This window comes from Bombus pyrosoma, linkage group LG15 (genome assembly GCF_014825855.1).
Source record: "Bombus pyrosoma isolate SC7728 linkage group LG15, ASM1482585v1, whole genome shotgun sequence".
Lineage (NCBI taxonomy): Eukaryota > Metazoa > Arthropoda > Insecta > Hymenoptera > Apidae > Bombus > Bombus pyrosoma.
The window spans coordinates 11,036,076-11,057,556 of NC_057784.1; the positions used below are offsets into that span (position 1 = coordinate 11,036,076).

General features: G+C 41.1%; 1 protein-coding gene across 8 annotated transcripts in view; it reads left to right on the forward strand.

Moving 5' to 3' along the window:
* The window catches only part of LOC122575607 (octopamine receptor Oamb), a 111,854-nt gene that overhangs the window by 83,832 nt on the left and 6,541 nt on the right, over positions 1-21,481 (forward strand). For 4 of the 8 annotated variants that reach the window (XM_043744759.1, XM_043744760.1, XM_043744765.1 and 1 more), the window contains 4 exons: positions 9,989-15,412; positions 19,960-20,097; positions 21,085-21,183; positions 21,259-21,386. In XM_043744759.1, coding sequence (XP_043600694.1) covers positions 15,152-15,412; positions 19,960-20,097; positions 21,085-21,183; positions 21,259-21,386 — 626 coding nt within the window. In that variant the 5' untranslated portion in view covers positions 9,989-15,151. The remainder of the gene's footprint in view (positions 1-9,988; positions 15,413-19,959; positions 20,098-21,084; positions 21,184-21,258; positions 21,387-21,481) is intronic. The other 4 variants (XM_043744762.1, XM_043744763.1, XR_006319480.1 and 1 more) reach the window with 2 other exon arrangements.

The window sequence follows — 21,481 nt, forward strand, 5'->3', positions numbered from 1 at the left end:
CCCACGGTCTCCTTTGCTCATACCTCTTCTTGAGCACCAACGCCCGGAGTTCCCACGGCGGAGACGCGGCTAGAACGGTCGCCAACGCGTGCGACACTGTTCGGTATCTCCTGACGATTTTGATGGCAGTTACCCTGTGCATCCTGAGAAGCAGGATGCTGCGGTGACTTGCCATCAGATCGTCCGCCCATACCGGGACCCCGTACATCACCCTGGACCGAACGACGCCCTCGTATAGTCGGGGCACCGCGACTCCCGCCCCGCCGATGTTCGGCAGCAGGCCGCACAAGGCGTTGGCAGCCGCCGTCGCCCTCGGGATCAGGGAGTTGTGCGGCTCGAACGTCCACTGGCTGTCGGTGTCGAGACTCAGGTATCGCATTCGCGATCCCACCCCGACAGTTTCTCCCTCCATGCTTACGCTCAGTCCGGGCGGGGGAGCCCCTTGCCTGTTCTTGTGGTAGAACCAGATGGCCTCCGACTTCACAAGGGAGACCCTTAGGCCCAGTCCGCGCACCGTACGTATCGCGCAGGTCGTTGCGACTTCGCCGATGCGCAACGTCTCGTGCCACCCGCGACCCCCGACCAGGACCAAAGTGTCGTCAGCGTAACACACCATGGCCGCGCCCGGAGGCAGCGGGCAGCTCAGTACCTCGTCCTACGCGATGATCCACAAGATCGGCCCCAACACCGAGCCCTGCGGTACGCCGCACTCGACGGGCCGCCTTTCCTCCCCTTCCCTGCTGGCGTGGCATACCCACCTGTCGTCGAGGTAGGCGCGGATCAGCCGAACGAGGTAGCTGGGAACCTCGAAGTGTTCCAGGGCCGCCACTATCTTGTCCCATGATATGGAGTTGAACGCGTTGACGATGTCCAGAGATATCGCCAACGCCACGCCACCCCGGGAAATCATGTCTTCCGTGTGTGCCCGCACGCGCCTGATCGCGTGGATCGTCGAGCGCCCTTTCCGGAAGCCGTACTGGCTTTCGTGCCAGCTCGGTACTCGCCCCGACATGTGTCGTTCCAGTCGGGCGGCGACGACTCTCTCGAGCAGCTTACCGACCTCGTCCAACAGGCATATCGGCCGGTACGCCGACGGCGAATTCATCGGACGGCCCTCTTTGTGGAGCAAAACCAGCCTCGCTGTTCGCCATGCCCGGGGGTAGACTCCCTCTTTCAGACATTTTGTGTAGAGGCGCCGAAGTTCGGGAGCCATGACCTCCATTATTTCCCCCCAGATCCGTCCCAGGATTCCGTCCGGGCCGCGAGAATTATACTGTGAATGTTCGTTATCAGAGTATAAAATATACACTCCACTAACACACTATGATCGTGTATTATAAATATTCGAAAATATTTGCAAGAATTAAAAAATTCACAACTAAATATTCTCTAGAGAATACTGGACAAACGCGCGCGAGACGTTGCTTTGAAGCATTTGAGCCTACTAGCGCGCCACCTCTATGAAAAAAATATAAGCTACGAATTTGCAAGTATATATCGTTAACTGTAGCAAATTCACATAATATTGCAAAATAATTTGAATTCGATATATGAACGATATCTATCGAAATAAGCTAAAGCTATTGTTATTAAGATTTCTATGTTTCAAACTCTGTCTACACGAAGCTATCGTTAGATTATTAAGAATTCTATATCACGGATTACATTGAAACGATGAGATAATTCGTTAAAAATGCGTTTGAAACAAGAGAATGATTTTATACATTCGAAATAGGACAATTTAATCGCCGTTACTTTCATTTTAGTATTCCAAATAATTAAGAAATTATCTATTATGAAACATGTATCAAATATATTTTCATTTTACATTTTAATAAAAAGATGTGGCGGCTGTTACGGCAATTCACATTAAAAGCCGGAGGTGTGCAAGTCCTCACCGCATACCCTCAATTTCTGCAAGGACCCATCATAAACTTAAACTTTTAGTTTATTGCTTCCATAAGTGTTATCGCTTTATGGATGGTCCTTGGAACAGTCCTTAGATAATTATACAGCTCTACAAATTACGGGGAAAGCAGGTAGTTACCTAATGGGAAAAACAAAATAGGTAACGAAAAAGCTAGTTTTTCCCATCACCTAATAGGTTGGTTGGTAGGAGGCTTCCTTCTCCTATTTTTATTCATTAACGTGGACTTTAACCAATTGGCATCGCGGTCCGTTACCCTTACTTTTTCTAACGGAAAGTGCGAACAGCGAATCCGCGTTGTTAGTGCAAAAGAACACACCCACACCGAGCTTTCCTCCGTAATGACACGAGAACACCTCCGGGTTGCAACTACAACTATGAGAGAGTCAACACCTCTCGAGGGAGTCCGTTACTTAGAATCGTCGAACAACGGTCGTTACAAGCGCTGATCCAAGTTACTCGACACCTACGATAATCATCGTCCGAACTCATCGAATCGCATCTACTCGAGTTCGTTCTTATAATCGCACACCGCGAACCTGAACGGTAAACCGCGAGTTTTGGGCCAAGTGTACTATACGAATATATGTTGTAAAATAAACATTGTTGTTAGTAGATATATTCGAGTTATTCTCAGTCCTATCACGCCCATCACCTGAAATTGGTGACCACCGACGTGATTAGTAGTGACAGAGGTGACCGTGATAGTGCCACAGAGGTTTCCAATCAACGCGTTTCCGAATGTGTCAGCGTTATGGGAAACACAAATCCAGGAAGTTCTGCCAGTCAGACGATCAGCATGTCCCCGTTGCTGCCTTCGAACACCGTGGGATGGTTCGCCCTGCTGGAGAAGCAGTTCGATATAGCGAAGATCACGGACGACGATGTAAAGTTTGTGACTCTGGCTAAATGCCTCGATGACCGATACATGGAAGAGATCGAGGGCATTCTGGCGAACCCCCCAACCACCGGGAACTACGAAAAATTGAAACGCACGCTTACTCACATATTAACAGCGCCTGAGTGAAAAAGCTGGTGGAGGACGAGGAGATGGGCGACCGGAAGCCATCTCAGTTTTATGAACATCTTAAAAAACTCGCGAGCCCCTCCATCCCCGAGGATTTCATCCTCTCGCTGTGGAGGACCCGATTACCCGCCAGTATAAGGCGAATCCTCGCAGAAGTCGACGACTCCGACCAGGAAAGGCTATTGAAGCAAGCGGACCTAATTGCAGACGAATTCGGATAGGATAGCCAGCGTACCGCCCGAATAGGGATGGTAGCAGACCCACCTCCGCAGAACACTGGATCGGACGGGTGGCTCGCAGTAAGGGACGAGATAAACCAGTTGAAGCTGGGCATTGAGACTCGCCCATCGCACGCGCCGGAGACCGAGAAGACGTAACAGATCAAGGGAGAAAGAAAGATCACAGGTCCCGCGCGCACATAAATGCCAGTCCCCTTGCAAATGGAAACAGGGAAACGGGACCAACAGCCCGTAAAAGCGGCAGACGACGACGGCCTGGGATCCCGTCGCATCTTCGTTATGGACAAACGAACGAAGATTTCTTTCCTCGTAGACAGACACTGGCGCCGACATTAGCGTATATCCCCGCAGCAGAATACACAGGCACGCCAACGAAAGCGCGTACGTATTGTTTGCGGCCAAGGGGACGCGCATCGCAACTTATGGTACCATTGCGATGCACACTTGTCCCTAAGACGAGCCCTCAAATGGAATTTCGTGATAGCCGACGTGAAAACGCCTATCATCGGCGTAGATTTTTTGAGCCACTATGGGTTGCTAATGGACTCGAGAAACAAACGACTACTCGACATGACAACCCAATTGTCAACAAGGGGATATGTTGCCACGACAGAAGAAATATCTATTAAAACCGTAATCGGCGAATCGGTCTACCATCGACTTTTGGCAGAGTATCCGGATCTAACTCGTCCACCGGTCTTCGGACGAGAGAAAATTCGACACAGCGTGGTACACCACATCGAAACCACACCAGGTCCACCCGTCTACAACAAACCCCGCCGTCTCGCACCGAATCGACTCAAACAGGTTAAGGCGGAGTTTGCAACCATGATCGAGCAAGGAGTGATGCGGCTATCGAAAAGTCCATGGGCATTACCTCTGCACGTCGTCCCAAAGAAGGACGGAAACCTACGGCCGTGCGGCGACTATCGGGCGTTGAACGTCCGCACCGTACCCGACAGGTACTCCCCGCCGCATATCGAAGACTTCGCGCAGCATCTATACGGCAAGCGAATCTATTCGAAGATCGACCTCGTCCGCGCGTACCATCAGATTCCGATCGCGCCCGAAGACGTCCAGAAAATCGCAATTACGACACCTTTCGGACTCTTCGAAGCAACCAACATGATGTTTGGGTTTCGAAACGCCGCACAAACGTGTCAAAGATTCGTCGCTGAAATCACCTGTGGTTTAGATTTCGTGTTCGCATACATAGACGATTTCCTAATAGCCTCCGAAACCGAAGAACAACACCGCGAATACTTACGGATTCTGTTCAAACGTTTAAACGATTACGGCGTAGTCATCAACCCCGTAAAGTGCGAATTTGGTGTGAACGAAATCACATTCCTGGGACACACCGTAAACGCAAACGGGATAAAGCCGCTAGCTGAACGCGTTGATGCCATTGTAGAAGTACCGCTCCCCGCGACAGTTAAAGCACTACGCAGGTACCTCGGTATGATTAACTTCTACCGACGTTTCATACCGGGGGCCGCCAAAATTTTTCAACCGCTAAATGACTTTTTAAAAGCAAGAAAGAAGGGCAACGCGCTCATCGAGTTGTCGGAGCAATCCGAAGCTAGTTTCCGCGCCGAATTGAAACGAATCGAAACGCGCCCTCGCTAACGCCACAATGTTAGCGCATCCGACATCTGGCGCGCCAGTTAGCATTGCGGTAGAGGGTATTAGGAGCGGTCCTGCAGCAACGCGTCAACGACTCTGGCAGCCGTTAGGTTTTCTTACTAAACCGTTGAATTCCGCGCAACGAAAGTATAGCGCATACGATCGCAAACTGCTTGCTATGTACACCGCAGTCAAGCGATTTCGACACGCACTTGAGGGGAGAAATTTCATAATTTTCACCGATCACAAACCCCTCACATACGCGTTCAACCAGAATTCCGATAAATGTTCGCCGCGACAATTCCGACAACTTGACTACATCGGACAATTCTCCACCGGCATACGATACGTTAAAGGGCTAGATAATAATGTAGCCGACGCCCTGTCTCGCATAGAAGCGATAGGAAAGTCTGTGGACCAACGAACTCTCGCCGCCGCGCAAGAACCGACAACGAACTAAGCGATATCGTCAACTCTGGTACATCCGCATTACGGTTAAAAAAAATACGTTTCTCCGATCACGACGTAGAAATATATTGCGACGTATCAGGTGACAGTGTACGACCGTACGTACCGAAATCCTTGCGGCGCGACGTATTCAATTCGCTCCATAAACTTTCTCTGCACGAAAAATAACTAAAAATTAAAACAAATGTATAAAATAATTAAATGAAAACACAATCGAACTGAAATCTTGTTACAAAGTCTTACGATAGAAGCTACCGGTAGGAATATCATTTGATAAATAGACGACTGAAGAGACGTTAAGACAAAAATTTCTTAAAACCACTTAACTTCGTTGCCTTAATGTTCGAAGAATCGTTAAATAGACGTGTATTAGTTAAACGATATTAATAACGAGATATAAACGATAGTAAAAAAGTAAGGTAGAAACGACGCCACCGAAAGCACGTGCCAGTAAGTTAGAATACGTTAGAAATCTGACGTAGTGCGACCCATGTCATCGGCACGAAATGAGACAATGAAGACTTCTCGAGCTATTCAATTTCTAACGTGATGGGGAGGGGGGGTCGCACGAGCCGGTGGCACAAATAGGTACGAAAGATCAAACGATCCACACAAAAAAAAAGTGTATACATCTGCAAATACGTATTTGCAATTCATCTTCCACTCAGCGCTTAGATGAATCTTTCGAAATTTCAAACAAAGCATACATCGCGCAATATCTATACCCCGCACAATGTTTACATCGATCTTTCTAAACATCGTATAATAATTCGATCGATCAATAAAAGATCGATATTGTATTTTTACATAATTCTACAATAATATTTGCAAATTATTTCATGCATTTTTACAACTTTAAGTTTCTCATAATTGCTTAAACATATTCGCAGCCTATTTGGAATATTTTCAGTATAAATATTTACAAATACATTTAAAATAATATAAATTGGAAAATTTTATAAATACATAATGCAATTTTGGGAAAACTTACTTACTAATCGTTTATTTATAAACATAAACATATACACCGTAGATATATCGTATGTCTAATAATGTATAATAGTAAATTAGATAAGAATACTCAAGTCTTTATTTGATGTTTGATAGATTTTCTAAATGTCCGTTCACAAATTAAACAAATTCTTTGGAGGAAGTATTTTTGTAAACAGGATTATTCATTAATTGTGAATTAACTTTGCCATTTAAAATTTGTTTTACTCAAGTATTAAAAAAATGTTAGCTTATAATATATATGTATTATACAAAAAATGGTATATTTATGTAAATTATGATTTAGGTATGTATATACATACTGTTTATCTACAGAATTGAACGTTGTAAAGATATTTTTCTTAATTTTTCTTTCTAACAAAGAATGTAAAATTTTACTTGTATAGAAAATATAAAATTTTCAAATTGATAAAATCGTTTAAAATTCAAAGAAATTACATAAAACTCAAATATATGAAATTGCAGAAGTGAAAAAGAGGGCCGGTTACGTATTGCTTTAGGATTTTTATTTCTTATATCCAGCAGTTGATATTGATATGTATAGAAAAATGAAAGTAAAAAATCTGCTGGGAAGAAATGTTGAAAAAATTCATAAGCACTCATGTATTATGAATTTATGAATCTGCAAAATACTAGACTTTACTTTTTGACACTTTTTTGTACTGCGTCGTAAATAAATTGCGAATGGTTATGCAAATTGAAATAACCGTTTGCCATGAAATCACATGAAATTTGTCCGTAAATCGAAGCAACGAATGGTCACGTTCGGTCGCCGCAAGCCTCACCTCGAGTCACGATCGACACGGGGATGAGAAATGCATTCGAATGTTGGACGAGTAAAAATGAAATCATGGATAACGATCTGTCCGGAAAGTTTTCGAAGCATTTTTTTAGCCTCGTTTTTTTCCGGACGAGTGATTTCGAGATTCCGGTGAATCGACTCGCGATTCCGACTCGTAATCCGCGTAAAAGAGCATAGGAAGGATTATTCCATGGAAACGCGTTCGATCTTTAATCCTTTCACCAGTACCGATGATGAAAAAACATTTTGATGTTCGTTCGGTGAATATTTTCTTTTGTATATATTTCTTATTTCTTTGTATAATTTTTGCGAAACAATGGAATACATAGGCTGATTCATTTTTCTGAATTATTATTTGTATGCGATGACGTAGAAAAATTCTAATAACGAAGTAGGATACAGAAAATAGTGGCAGATTATGTTTTAAGAGATTGGTTTTTATACTTTGCTGAAAGGATTGTGACGAAAAAGAATTGCTTGAAAAGAAAAGTGACTTTTACATTCGGCAGATAATTCTTACGTCTAAATAAAAACATAAATTACGACGAGTTAAAAATATAAACGCTAATAAACCTTTTAGTTTACAGATCTAGTGCAATTCTAGTAGAAAATGGAGTAGAGTAACGTAAAATTTTCGAAGGATCGTTACCTATAGGCTCCTTTAAAGAAGAAACGTTACGAAAAAGAATAAATTTCATATCTAGAGTAAACATAAACCACGCCGACTGCGGCGACCTAAGGCGAAAACGACGCCAATAAACTCTAGATACATGTAGTTTCCGCGAATCTAAAGCCATGAAAAGTTAAGGGCAGAAAGGATCTCGATCAATTGCAAAGGTTAGACGAAGCATTTTCATTCGTCCAGAACAATGTAAAAGCTATCTCTCTGTCGAAATATATAAACGCATGCTCCATATAGTTGAGGATGACCGAAAGGAACATATCGTGTCAGGTTGCAACATGGACGGGCTACACAGACGTATACAAAGTCGACAAAGTTCTTCTTTTAGCAAGTTCACGACACCGCGAAAGCGTTCCGTCTACCATTAATTAGCTTCTGGCAGCGTGCACGTTCCTACACATAGATACACCCGCGTAACAGCTTTAAACGAATTGTTTCGGTGTTAACCGACTGGGATGCAACCATACCTTATTAGGAATTTCTGTTAAATTAAATGCTGGCTACCCGTGATACCCGCTGACATTTCGCTGAGACTACAGGATTTCCTGTTTTGCGTCGAAGGTAACCAACCAATGTAACGAGCATGGTTCTGTGCCCTCTCGCTTTTTGCCTGGTAATTCCGATTATTTGATTTTCCAGAGGAATCGTAACAGCAAGAAAACATTGCTGCACCAGTTTTCGCTAAATTCGAGAATAGATAAGCAAGAGATGTTTCATGTTTTTGATGCGTCTCGGGAATCGAGAATCAGGAATGGATGATTTTGTCTTGCTTCCTTCATTCTTTCGGATTTAATATAAATTTGGTGGAAATTTTATTCTCTATTTATTTTTTGTGAAGCTATGTCGGCTGAATTCTTGGTTACAGGATGAAAATTTCTCAAGGATCCTTTATGATACTTGCTACAATTAAAATACATAATGACTGTTTTCCAATAAATGAAATTTCTCTAACAACGAGTGAGTCTCGTTGCTTTTCCTAACACTGCAAAAGATAGAAAAACCACAAATATTATAAGTGATTGATAAGTTAATCTTGAATCATCGCACATTATTATTATGATCTTTTAACGCCATAAGGGCTTATAACATTTTTCGATAAAATAAGAAATTTAATGTACATAATAAAAAAATAACCTTGGAAAGTTAATCTTCAAATACTCGACACTCCTACCTCGTACAAATGATTTTTATATGAAAAATAAAAACTAAAGGCGGAGTCTCAACTATCAAAATTTGAAACGGAAAAAGGAATTAATCGTGTCATATAAATCGATATATGTACATATATCTTTTTTTCTTTTTTTCAGTAGAAAATTCATTAGAAATTTAATTTGTCCGATTCGGTATGGCCGAGCAAGTAGAATAGGTGCATGCTCGGTCAGCCGTATCTTCTAGTCTAATTTCCATAAATACAGTTCACGTTGGTTTTTGAATGATATTTGATATAAACAAAGTTTTAGATGGATTTGGAAACAATTAATTCATTCCATTTACCAAGAAAATTTCTACCGGCATCCACGATACCTCGATTTCAATAAAATCGACCGATCATTTTTGCCACGTGACTACGAGTGATTGGTTGTTTCCTGGTTAATTAGAGAATATAAAAAGAAAGACAAAGAAACGAACGTATGTACCGTCTAGTCTGTCGGGCGCAATTATTGTTCGTTGACGATTTTCGTCGATGGTCAAATAAGGGAGAGGGTGAAAAAGGGTGAAAAATCGCGTTGAAGACAAAAGCTGGACATACATCGGTGAACAAAAATGGCGTGCCTTAATTCGCGAGGTGCAACCTTGCATGAATTCGCATTTCAGCGATCCTTGTCCATCTCCAACGCGGTTTCCGGTTGCTGCGTGAACGAAATCATCTTCCGACCGCGATGCACACTTGGCTGTTCTCTCTCTCTCTCTCTCTCTCTCTCTCATCACATTTCGTTCGAATTATGATAAAAATGAAACGTATTCGTTTCGAAAATTTTCATAATTTTTTATTCTTTCCCTAGGCATTTGGATATTTTTAATAATAGAATAATATTGTACGGAGTTGAACTGATCTCTAGTTTTGAAATGAGTTTTTGAATTGATCTGCTTCTTTTTCAACAAAATAATCCTTTGTTTGCTATACGTTATATGTTATCTGGAAACAGCAATACACATACATTTTCCTCACAAAACAACGACCTAAAACCTCTGTTTTCTTTTTCAGATTCCACAAAGCACATGCCAAGAATACGGTTCTCCGGTGGGGCAGCCCAACAAGGTCTATCAACTTGCTGGAAAAAATAATGCGAGCGAAGCGCATCAAGGAGGAGACGCGCTTCAGATTGCTGAGGTACACGCTCCGTGCCAAGTGTCGCAAGATCATTTAGTCGGTCCTCGTCAATCTTCTCAGAGGCAGATTTCCACTTCTTGTAGAACGAAAATCAATCGATCTTGGTCGATCATCCGCAGTGGCTGTGATTTGTCTTCGTAATAACGATTATATTCGAACGTCGCGATAAAAATAACGAAATCGCTGCGTATGTGCACACGTGCTGCGTGTTTCGACGCGTGTACCTATCAAATAATATACTCGTATGTGTAGTGATCGAGAGACCGAAAACCGAGGCTGGGGACACGGAAAAATATGCTCGTAATTGTAAGCTCCGCGGCTATCGATCGTTCCGCGGGGAACGTCGCCCAATAGGAGTCGTTCTTCGGTACTCGGCTTCGAGAAACACCTGGCTGTGCCCGATGCTGAATTTTTGGTTTCGTCGAAACACCGCGATTCGAAGAAACGATTTCGGTTGTATCGAAATAGCCAGGATTCGTCGTCGAATCATAAGTACTTTGGTGCTATTCCAACTGACGTAGATAAAACACGCTATCGAATAACTGATACGCAAGAGAAAACAAATTTGGAATATCGTGAAAAAGTTATGAAGTTTATAAAAGAAAGTACTAAAGTAGAGCACTGAATTTTCGACTAAATTGCATTCGTTGAAAAATATAAAGTAAATTGCAAAGTCTAATAGAGAGTCGAATAAAAGAGACGATCGATGTTACGAAAAATAGAATAACGAATAGCTCTGAGTTTTGAGCTGAATGGAATTTAGACTGAATTAGATCCGTCGAAGAATATAGTAAAATATGATTCTTATTAGAGGATTACTGTTACAAAAGAAAATTTTATATAAAATTGTTTGAAAATCGTAAAGGTTGAACGGGATTGAAAAATCCGTATTGAATTAACTATTTTAATTTGAACAAAAGATCCGAGTAATTTATATCTGCAAATAAAAATTCGAAGACTATATACTATGGTAGCTGGAAAGGAAGTTTGCAGACGAAACTACAAAGAGAATCGTTAAATTCGTTAAGCCCTCCAAGTTCGAAACAAAAGAAGAAAATTTCTCGAATAGTTAGTTAGTGTACCTCGTATAAAAGGACGAACGTTAAAGCTTCAAACCGTGAAGAAGAAAATCCTGAAACTGTTGAAAGATTCTCGTATAAAGAGTAACAGTAAAATTTCTTGATCTGTTGAAATGTCTGTATAGAATGAGATCGAAATACAGAAAGAGGAAAATCAAAGAACGTCGATAATAGCAAAGAACATAATTTTTCAAAGTTCGAATATTTGATTTTTAAAAGAAAACGAGAAGAAAATGGTAATAAAGAATCGGATGTGAAAATATACTCAAGAATTTTTCGATTTATTACAAGATTTCTGGATCTAGAAAATTATGAGGTTAAAATCACACAACGGAAAGATGTTATCGAAAGTTTTCGACAAGTTTGGAAAACATATCACGCGAGAAATAATAATTTGAAGAAGACTGGATTCGTTGAAAAAAACCAGATACTTGGAATTTCTCCACAGAAAGAAGCAGACGTTTAGAAGACAGAGTTGGAGGAAGCTGAGAAATTCTTCGTAGCAGAGCCGTAGGAAACCGCGAAATCACTAGAAAGATCTGCGGAAAAAGCACCAACGTCTGACTGATTCATCGTCACTGTTGCCAAAATACATCGTGTTGGCAATGAAATAATATCTGGAAGCACGGTGGATCCTCCGTCCATGGTCCTCCGTCGCGGCTAGAAAGGCGTTCGATACTCTCGTGAGATGTAAGGATAAAAAAGACAGGGTGGAAAATCTTGGAAAACAGTCGATTTTCTAACCTTTCCCCCTTCGCCACGCGTTTTCCTTTAACGAAAAGTATTTCGGTACGGATATTTACAAACTTATAATAAAGTAGATGGACTTGAGGAAAGTTTCTAAGAAGCAATACAGAGAACACGAGACTTTTTTATTTCGAGGAAATAGTTTCTGCATCTTGAAAGGGCTTAGAGGATGAGTCGGGGCACGTGAGACGCAAGTAATTATTCCTATTAATAATGAAAGTTACGAAGAAATCGGGAAAATTGCTGGTGAAAATGAATTTGAATAAAGATTCGGAAGAATATTAAAAAATTACAGACTAGTATGGAAGCGCAGAAACAGAAATTAACGTCAAAAACGGTTGATCCCAGTAGTTTAGGGAATTTACGCGATTGCATCAATTAAAAATTATGCGAAAAATTATGAACACACATACGTATGCTATACGTAAGTATAGGGCGAGATACATTACCTTTAGTCAAAATTCCATAAATATAAAACCTGTCTCGTTATCAAAATTCTACTAAAATCACTCGGATCTTCTTTATCATAAACAAACTTTAATACATCGACAACAGTATAAAGGGATCATAGAATTGATGCTGAAAGGTTGCGAAACCAACAAAAGCATTACGAAAAATCGTACAAGTATCGCACAATTGCTCTTTATCGTGAATCAACTTTAGTAGGCCGAAAAACCCAAAAGAGAAGGAAAAGTAGAAGGAAATCGGGTGGAATAAAGGGTGAAGAAGCTGGTAGTAAAAGGTGGGAGTGGAAATGGGCGAAACACGAGAGTAGAACGAGCAGCGTCAGCGTGCCGGTGCGATTTTCTCGATGCAATAGAATCGGGACACGTCGGTGACGGTGAACCGAAATTTCCTGAGTGAACGCGAGACGGAGGACCGCCATCCTCGACGAACGGGCAACCGTCTCTCTGCCGACTAAAGGATAGAAAAGGAAGGAAGAGAAAGTTGAAACGACGCGACGGCGGATACGTTTAATGAAATCGAAGTAAAATCTTGTTAAAATCGTTGAAGGCGTGGAAAAAGTCGAAGTGGAAGAGAGGCTCGAGCTGGAATTAGCAACCGAAGGTGTGTGACAAACTCTCAGGGCCGGAACAACCGCTGAGATAATTGAAGTCGCCCTAGAAGGAAGATGTCTATTAGAGGGTGGTCACGAATAGAACTTGAATCGATCAAACTTTCTACCCCTTTTTTGTCTCGAAAATTCCTCTAGAAAATTTATTTCGTATAATCGCAGACACTTTCAACACGTTAGGCTACAGAGTTAAGTCGCGGATGATAATTCGTTCGTGCTAGAAATCGGTGAAACTTGACGTTTCCACTTTCAGTTCTTCGGCAATCTCCGGTACTCGTGTTAAACTCGAATACAAATGGTTGTCGTGCGTTTAGTGATAAAACGAATAAAGTTCTACAGGGTGATTCTAAATAAAATAAAACAAACGGATAGATATCGTATAGACAATTTCAAGCTGTAAAAAATATTGTAAAAAAGTCTGTTCTAAAACCCTGTGGTTAGTGACAGCGGAATAAAAGTGTGTGATAAAAGAATAACAAATATCGGTGATTGTGCATTAATCCGTTAAAAAAGCGATCGGACTGCGTACGACTCTTTGAAATAAAATAAAATACAAGAAAGATAGGTATCGAATAAAGTCATTCAGGAAGGAATATTAAATATGTCGATCTTAAAAAATCGTACATTTCGCGCATTAGATCGATAGATAGTTGAACTTGACTTTCGGTGGTGAATTCCTTTCTCGATCAAAGATAAGAGGATAACGCAAACTGTCGAAGCGTTCCGGTGCTTGGAATGCTGTGATTTAAAGGCAGTTGAATGGTTTCTGTGTTTAAATAAGAACGTTTATACGGCACGGAGAGGAGCGTGGCTTGATCGAGGGACTGTTCAGAGGCGGTGAAGGGGTTCTATTAACGGAATTGCCCGAGTACAAGAAGTAATTAGATCGACCGATTGGAGCTAACCCTGCAGGCGACGACAGGATGATCCGTTTAGCAAACTGCGAGTAGAATAAAGGGAATGCAGGCGAAATTAGCTGGCTGACGAATGAAAAGAGACGAAACAATACGGGAAATCAGCCGCTGAAGAAGAACAAGAACGAACGAAGGAGAAGTAAGAAGAGTGGAAAGACGGTGTTTGTCGAATTGGCGGTGAATGGTAAATCTCGAAGACGCTGATAGATTTCACTGTTCTTTCTTGAGCCGAGTTGTCGGGGCAAGAGATTGGAAGAGAAAACGTTAGTGAAAAGCGACTTTGACGATAGTTTCGTAATCGAAGTAGGAAAGTGAGAATATAAATATATGGATATTGGTGGCGAGAAACGACGAAGCAAAGCATGAAATGATATTAGAAGAATTTATTAGTCAACTGCCGAAGAAGAGAGATAATTTCTACTTTTGACAATTATACTTTCCTAACACGGTCATGCGTATGCGATCAATCAAGCGTTGATTATCGAGTGAATGCCAAGTGAAATAATTACATATCGGACGAGCGAAGGAATCTGTAGAGCTGGAAAGGAAGGATGTAGAAAAAGGAAAGATGAATGCTTGTTCATCTTCGACCAGCTGATTAAGATCCATTATATCCGGTTCAGAAAATAAGAAATTCCTCAAAACGTTTAGGTTGTTCGAACATGTCTGACAGAAGTAAAGAATTCACCGATTAAAGTCGAAATACTATAAACGAAGAAACGAAGCGTGGTATATTTTTCAAAAAAGTTCAAAGAATCCGTCTTCAAGTTCGTAACATCCAAAAACGAATGCCCGATTAAGACTAAGCGTTGGTGAAACCGAAAAAGGAGAAGCATTACTACAAATTCTCCGTAACGTTTAAACAATCGAAAGAATTGAAAAAAGAGACATAACTGAATTTACCGCTCTGTCGTTTCAGCTTGCAATAACGCTCCGCGACACGCAAAAGCCTCGTAAACGTTGGTGAAATCGAACAGAAAAGAGCAAAAGTTAAAAGAGACGAAGGAAGCGAAAGGGAACGCGAAGACCGATATCGGTTGAAAACGACCGATGATCAGCCGTTGATCGATCGATCGTTAATCGGTTCGCGTCGTTATGGAGGTGCAAGCGATCGCGCCACGTTTTCCCAGTAGAGTCGATCGAGGGTCTGGATTCGGGGGTTTGTTCAGCCGAAAGTGGTGCTCGGTAGTTGGAGACGCGGCGCGACAGCTTGCCAACTAAAATGCGAGAGCTGAACGCGACCGCATGTGCTGCCCTGTACGAGCGCGTCGAGTGGTCCGGCCCGTGGATTCTGGTTACTCTGATCGTGCTCGCGATCGTCAACGTGATGGTGGTCCTGGGTAACGTGCTGGTGATACTGGCTGTTTATCATACCAGCAAACTGCGAAACGTCACGAATATGTTCATCGTCAGCCTCGCGGTAGCGGATCTCATGGTCGGTTTGGCTGTGCTTCCGTTCAGCGCTACATGGGAAGTTTTTAAGGTGAGATTATTCGTGAAATATCTGTATTTACTTTGTTTCTCCGTTAAAATTCTATCGTTTCGACCAAGTTTAGTAATTTATACATTCGACACGATCTGTCAAATACAAAAAATTAATCGGCAAAACAGAAGGAAAATCATTTGCAACCATCTCCTCGATTCGAGCCCTAAAAAGCGATCTCGAAAAAGCTTCAGCCACAGAAAATGGTTCGAAAATCCGTTTTCTACGCGAACACAACCGTACAACGGTAATATATCGTGTTTTATATCTCAAAATTAGAACGCCTCGGCATCAAATAGAAACGAGACGCATGCAACGATAGAAACACTGCATCCCGATAGACGATTCTTCGTCGTTCAGCAACGAATCTCGTTGCGCGCCGATCTCTCGTCCGTTCGATGGTTTACCTATCGACCATCGTCTCTTTTCTTTCTCTTTCGTCGTTCTTCTCTTCCTCTTTTTCCTTTTCTTTCCTTTTTTTCTTTTTCTTCTTTTCTACCTATCAAAAGGCAAGTATAACGGCGAAGCGACCAACGACGAGCTCTGGAACGTGAATCTGCGGCGAAATTCGAGACTTGCGGACGAACAGAATATCGGAGCGACGATGCGCGAATACTAGCCTGTTAAACGTTCGTCCCACTTCCGGTATTGCTTTCATGATTTCCAGAGGGAGTAGGATTTTTTGCACGATGATATTTTTGGTTTAGAATTGTTTGCTGGTCGAAAGTCAAGGCACGGTGAATTTATTTGGTAAAGTTTTTATTTTGTTGAAGAGCTCGGGGCAGTTTTTGTTGCGCGTATAGAGATAAGATTCGTTAACCGTTACGGTTAAGTTATTCGTGAAAGGATCATGATCTTTCGATATCTTGTTCGAATCGAGGAAAATCTAACGAAGAGAAAAAGAAACGAGAAAACTAAAGAAAAGGAGAAATTTACCTATGTACGTGTCGATATCCCCTAGGACGTTACTAAACTTCCCCTATATTTCTGCATACTAAAAATTATCAAATTAACGCCGTACTTGATCGAGACGTAATAGCGGAAAAATAAAATGATAAATAAATAAAGTAGAAGAAATAATACGAGAGACGAGTAATATAAGAATCGACAACGAAATCACCTCTTCATAATAAAGATTAAAAATAGAAAAGAACAATCATCCGTTGAAATATCTGTTACACGCATAAATGAAAGACGCGGACATGCCTAGTGAACAACACCTCGATACAATTATCTCGACTATCAAAGATAACGTTCAACGCGCTATAATCGCGAGCCCTGAAGAACTCGTGGCAAAAAGCGTGCAGCCGAAATAACCGCGGACGGGGATGGGTTAAGCGCAACAGTTTGCCGGCTTTCGTCCTTCGTTCCTCCCTGGCCCCCCTCCGAAAGATGAACGTTTCTAGCCAGGGGGATGAGAGCGGTGAATCGTTGCGCCTGGTATTCCGCACGAAGAAACTGGGATTTGGATTTACAGCTAGATAGAATTCGCGATAGATGGGATTTATCGTTGGTTTATCGAATGGGTGGATCCAGGAATTTCACAGATAGAAACGGTTCTCCTTGTTTCGTTATATATGTCCATTTTAGATCTTTATTTTTATTTAATTTTCGAACACAGCTTTCGAAATGCGTAGATGGAATTGCCTTTCTCGCAAACTTTTTCTTGGGTGTTTCGAGGATATACCTTATTTCTATACATTATACCTTCTATACCTTATATTTCTATACATAGGTAGACAACTGATTCTTTTTTTTTATCGTTGTATGTGCGTTTAAAGGATTATTTAGTAAGAAAATGTCGGCCTCTATGTCTTTCGTCCTTATTATCTAATTTCTAGGGATGACAGATTTCTACTTCAAATTTACTGTTCTTTGTTCGAACGGTCGGTCGAATTTTAAATAAAGAAGTGATTCTTTCTTTTGTATAGCGAATACTATATAAAGCGATGTTTGGTAAAAGAGGAAACGAAGACGTGTTAACGGACATTTACATGAGAAATATTTGCGTCACCATGGTATTTCATATTTCATATTTCATATACATACACACTGTATATAAAATATTTGGTATGCAAAATATAAACATACAGGTAAATTATTAGATTTCAACGATAGTTGGAATGTATCTGGTATGTATCTGGTTAGCATAGACCGCTGACTGTACGTTATAGACCGGGGATCGTAGACGAACGAAACTCGAGCGTTAAAACGAGAAAGCGATGAACGGAATATAACATGCTTTCTGTATTATTTATCAAAATCATCTGTATTCGCCATCATTTCGTACAATTCTCTTGCCATATTAATGAAAGCGTGTTTAATTTCAAATTGCTGGAATAATTTTTAAGAATACTCGATTCATCGATTTTTCATATACCTGGAACGATGACAAATTTGATATTCAAGTTGCTAATCGGAATTTGAAAGAGAAAAGTAGGTAAAAAATTAGAGTAAAATACTTTAGAGCGGCTGAAATATTAAAAAGTAAGTTGCGATAAAAGGCTAAAGTAATTTAACATTGATTAAAAAATGGGTAAAAAAGTTGGGAGAAAATACCGGGAGGTTAACGGACGAATAAAAAAAATGATTATCTAAAGAACTGAAAGAATTCACTGACTGAGCAAAAAGAATTGGAAAATAATCGAGGTGAAAGAGTTAAATTCCAAGGAGGCGAACGAACAATCGTTTCAAAGCTTGCTCCTCTCTAAGCATACAGCGCACCGTATCAGATCAATGTGTAATAATTAATCATAATTCTATTGTGAAAACAGGAATAATCCTCGTGATGAAAAATCAGAAACGCAAGAATCAATGTGGATATCGAGACAAGTATTCGATAAGTATTTAAAAGATTGTAAATAAAGGAACGAAATGGAAATTTCATAGCCCTTATGGAGCATTTAAGAATACGAGGCGTTTAGTTTTATCTAAAATTTGTTATAAATTAAATTGTTGATCGTTGATATAGCGTAAATCGCAACGCGACTTTTTCCAAGATAATTGCACTCTGCTTATTTATCGAAGAATATACCGCGTCGATGAAAAGCAAGCGAATGAACATTTTTATTGGCCGAAAGTTACTTTCGCAATTACAACTGCGAATTTTCGAATGAAATTGAAATCGAACATGTTGAAAGGAATCGCCAGTTTGAATAGCCAGTCACGATTTCCGTTCCAAACATAATTCTCCATGAATACGATATTTGCTAGAAGATAAAGAACAAAGATGAATTTAGATCATTTTTGAGAGATAGATAACCGTGCTTCCGTCTGTACAAAGCTTGGCAAATTTCTGAGCAGCGCGCAAACATCCGCAGGCGATCGATAATTAATTCGTTCCGAGTAACCTGGCAATGTGTATAAACCGCACGAGTAATCGATATGCGAAACTTTCATTAATGATTTCACTAACGATTCTGGCCGATGAACGAGAAAACGGTTAATTGGTATCCACGGTACGGTTATCTTCGAATATTCCGCTGATCGGTATTAATAACAAGCGTTATTGCGGAATAGAGGTTGGCGCAACGAGGGTATATTAATCGAATGGAACAGAGGCAGGGACAGAAGTAATTGGGAACAGGTGGTTGCACCGGCTACCAGCGTATACACGTGCACTGTACGGTACAGTACAGTCAGCCGCCAATCCGCGTTACACCTATCGAGTGCAGCGGCCCGTTGCCGCGTTGGCCAGACGTCCAGATCCAGGGTGTCATGCCACGTTCTCCTCTTATCTCGAAGATAACGGACGACCCGATGGACTTTGGGTAACCCGGTCGATGTAATTCAGCCACAAATGTAAAAATACTACTTTGCTACTCTCAATTATCTTTGTCGTAGTATCGTGGCTGAGAAGATTTCTAGAGAAAACGGTTTTCTTTCTATTCGTACAATATCTTCGTACGAAAAGACGAATCGAGTAAATTGCGTAAATCGGAAGTTTTAGTTTTGGTCTTTTAACACGATATTAGTTACTAGTATTAGTAAAAATTAGTAAAAAGAAAAAAGCCGAGGTTATCTGAAAAGGTAAAACCGCGTTCTAGTACGCGTAGTCGAGCGACGTTTCTCGGGTCGGGTTTTACCCGGCGATAGGATATACGAAGTATTAGTTTCGGCGTTGCGGAGAAGACGAGAAGATTGAAACGAAGAATAGGGGATAGACGAAGGTGTCGTAGCTTGCGGAGGATGTATCGGTGAAAACGTGGATTCCACCGCGACCGTGCAACTTGGTTGCCTAAAAACGAATGAAATGAGAGGAAAATTTATACGAGGCCAGACGAATAAAAGAATGGCAGATGTAAAAGGGAAGCTTGAATTTTTCAATTTTTAGACCGAATCACTCCCCTTTATGATAAAATAGTAGCAATTACCTCGATGTATATCGTGTACATGACACCTACTTTGAAAAACTTGTCGCATAATTACGGATTACGGATTCAAGTATATTTGAACGTTTGAAAAATGAACGAATATAATATAATAGGATGGGAGAACATTGTTGAAACGTTTTTCGAATTTGTGACTTTTGTACGTTATGTTGAAAGGTGTGGATATTCGGTGATCTATGGTGCTCGATCTGGCTGGCGGTGGACGTATGGATGTGCACGGCATCGATATTGAATTTGTGCGCCATCAGCCTGGATAGATACTTAGCAGTGACCAGGCCAGTGAGTTATCCTCAGGCAAGTACCATTTACCGATTATTCGATTTCGCGGTACAAGGTGTACAGCTATGGGAACGCTCGATAAAGCCATTTGTCTACTATTCTACGCCTCTGTTTCCTCTCTTCTATTCTACGCTTCTGTTTGCCGCCTCCTATTCTATACGCCTCTGTTTCCACCTCAAATAGTCCCTGTATTCGACGTTTCCCTTCCAACGGCTTAATTGATCGATCGTTTGTTCAACTTGCAACGTTTGACTTTCGCGACCGCTTCGTAATAACGTTGTTACCACTCTGTTCCACGAAATTCTGCGATCCGAACGTTTAATTTTGTTTCGTACGTCTACGGAGAAGTTTCTTGCAGAAGCACGTGTAGCTAAAACCTTCTTCAATATCGAATGGTCTGAATAAATGTCCAATTTTCGCTTTATTACATTATCGTGATATATTACACAAATAATAAGATATATAGATACAGAGAATTGTTGGTAATTGTTTGTTTTTTTCAGTGAAAATATTATCGCATTATAATTGTTACGGAAAATGTAAAGAATCGTTAGTGGTTTGTTTGACCATCGTGCACGTTCAAATTTGAGAAAATCCTCGAAGGGATTTTCCGACCATTCGAGGCGGTTTCACTTGCCGGCTTCTATATTTCTGTATATTTTCTAGGAATTCTTAAATATTTCAAAAGATTTTGCAAGATTCCCAAAGGTTTTCTAAAGGCATCGAATAACGATCGTCGTAAAGATGCCCGATATTTAGAAATTTCCCAACATGTCGAAACGTTTCCGCGTATCCTTTTCCAATAATGCGAAGTAAAAAATACTCGGAGATGGCAAATTCTTTCGAAGAATAAAACAAAATCTGACAAATTTAACGCCTAAAGACACTGAATTCGGTTGTTAAAATTCTTGTTTTACCGATATTTACTCCCTTTGTTTTATTATTAGCTTTATTATTCACGGTGTTTCAGTAAGTCTGTTATCATAACCCTTTAAAATCTAGATCATGTCACCGAGAAGGGCAAGACTGTTAGTGGCAACCGTGTGGATCTTGAGCTTCGTTATCTGTTTCCCACCCCTGGTCGGCTGGAAAGACAAACGGGTAACTACCATCGACGTCGACAGTTTGTTCGCTCGTTACACGGCGTCCTTGTACATTTTTGCGCTCGTTTCGCAGTCTCACCCCACGTACAACGCGACGTTCGCTCAGAACGGACCGTTCAACACCACCACTATACTCATCCCGGTGAAACCGTGTCCCTGGATCTGTGAACTGACAAACGACGCAGGCTACGTCGTTTACAGGTAAGGAAAGAAAACGGTAGTAGGGAAAAGATATCGTCAAGATAAAGTTGATTCTTGAAATCCTCGGATCGAACATTTAAGAAAAGCTGGTGTCG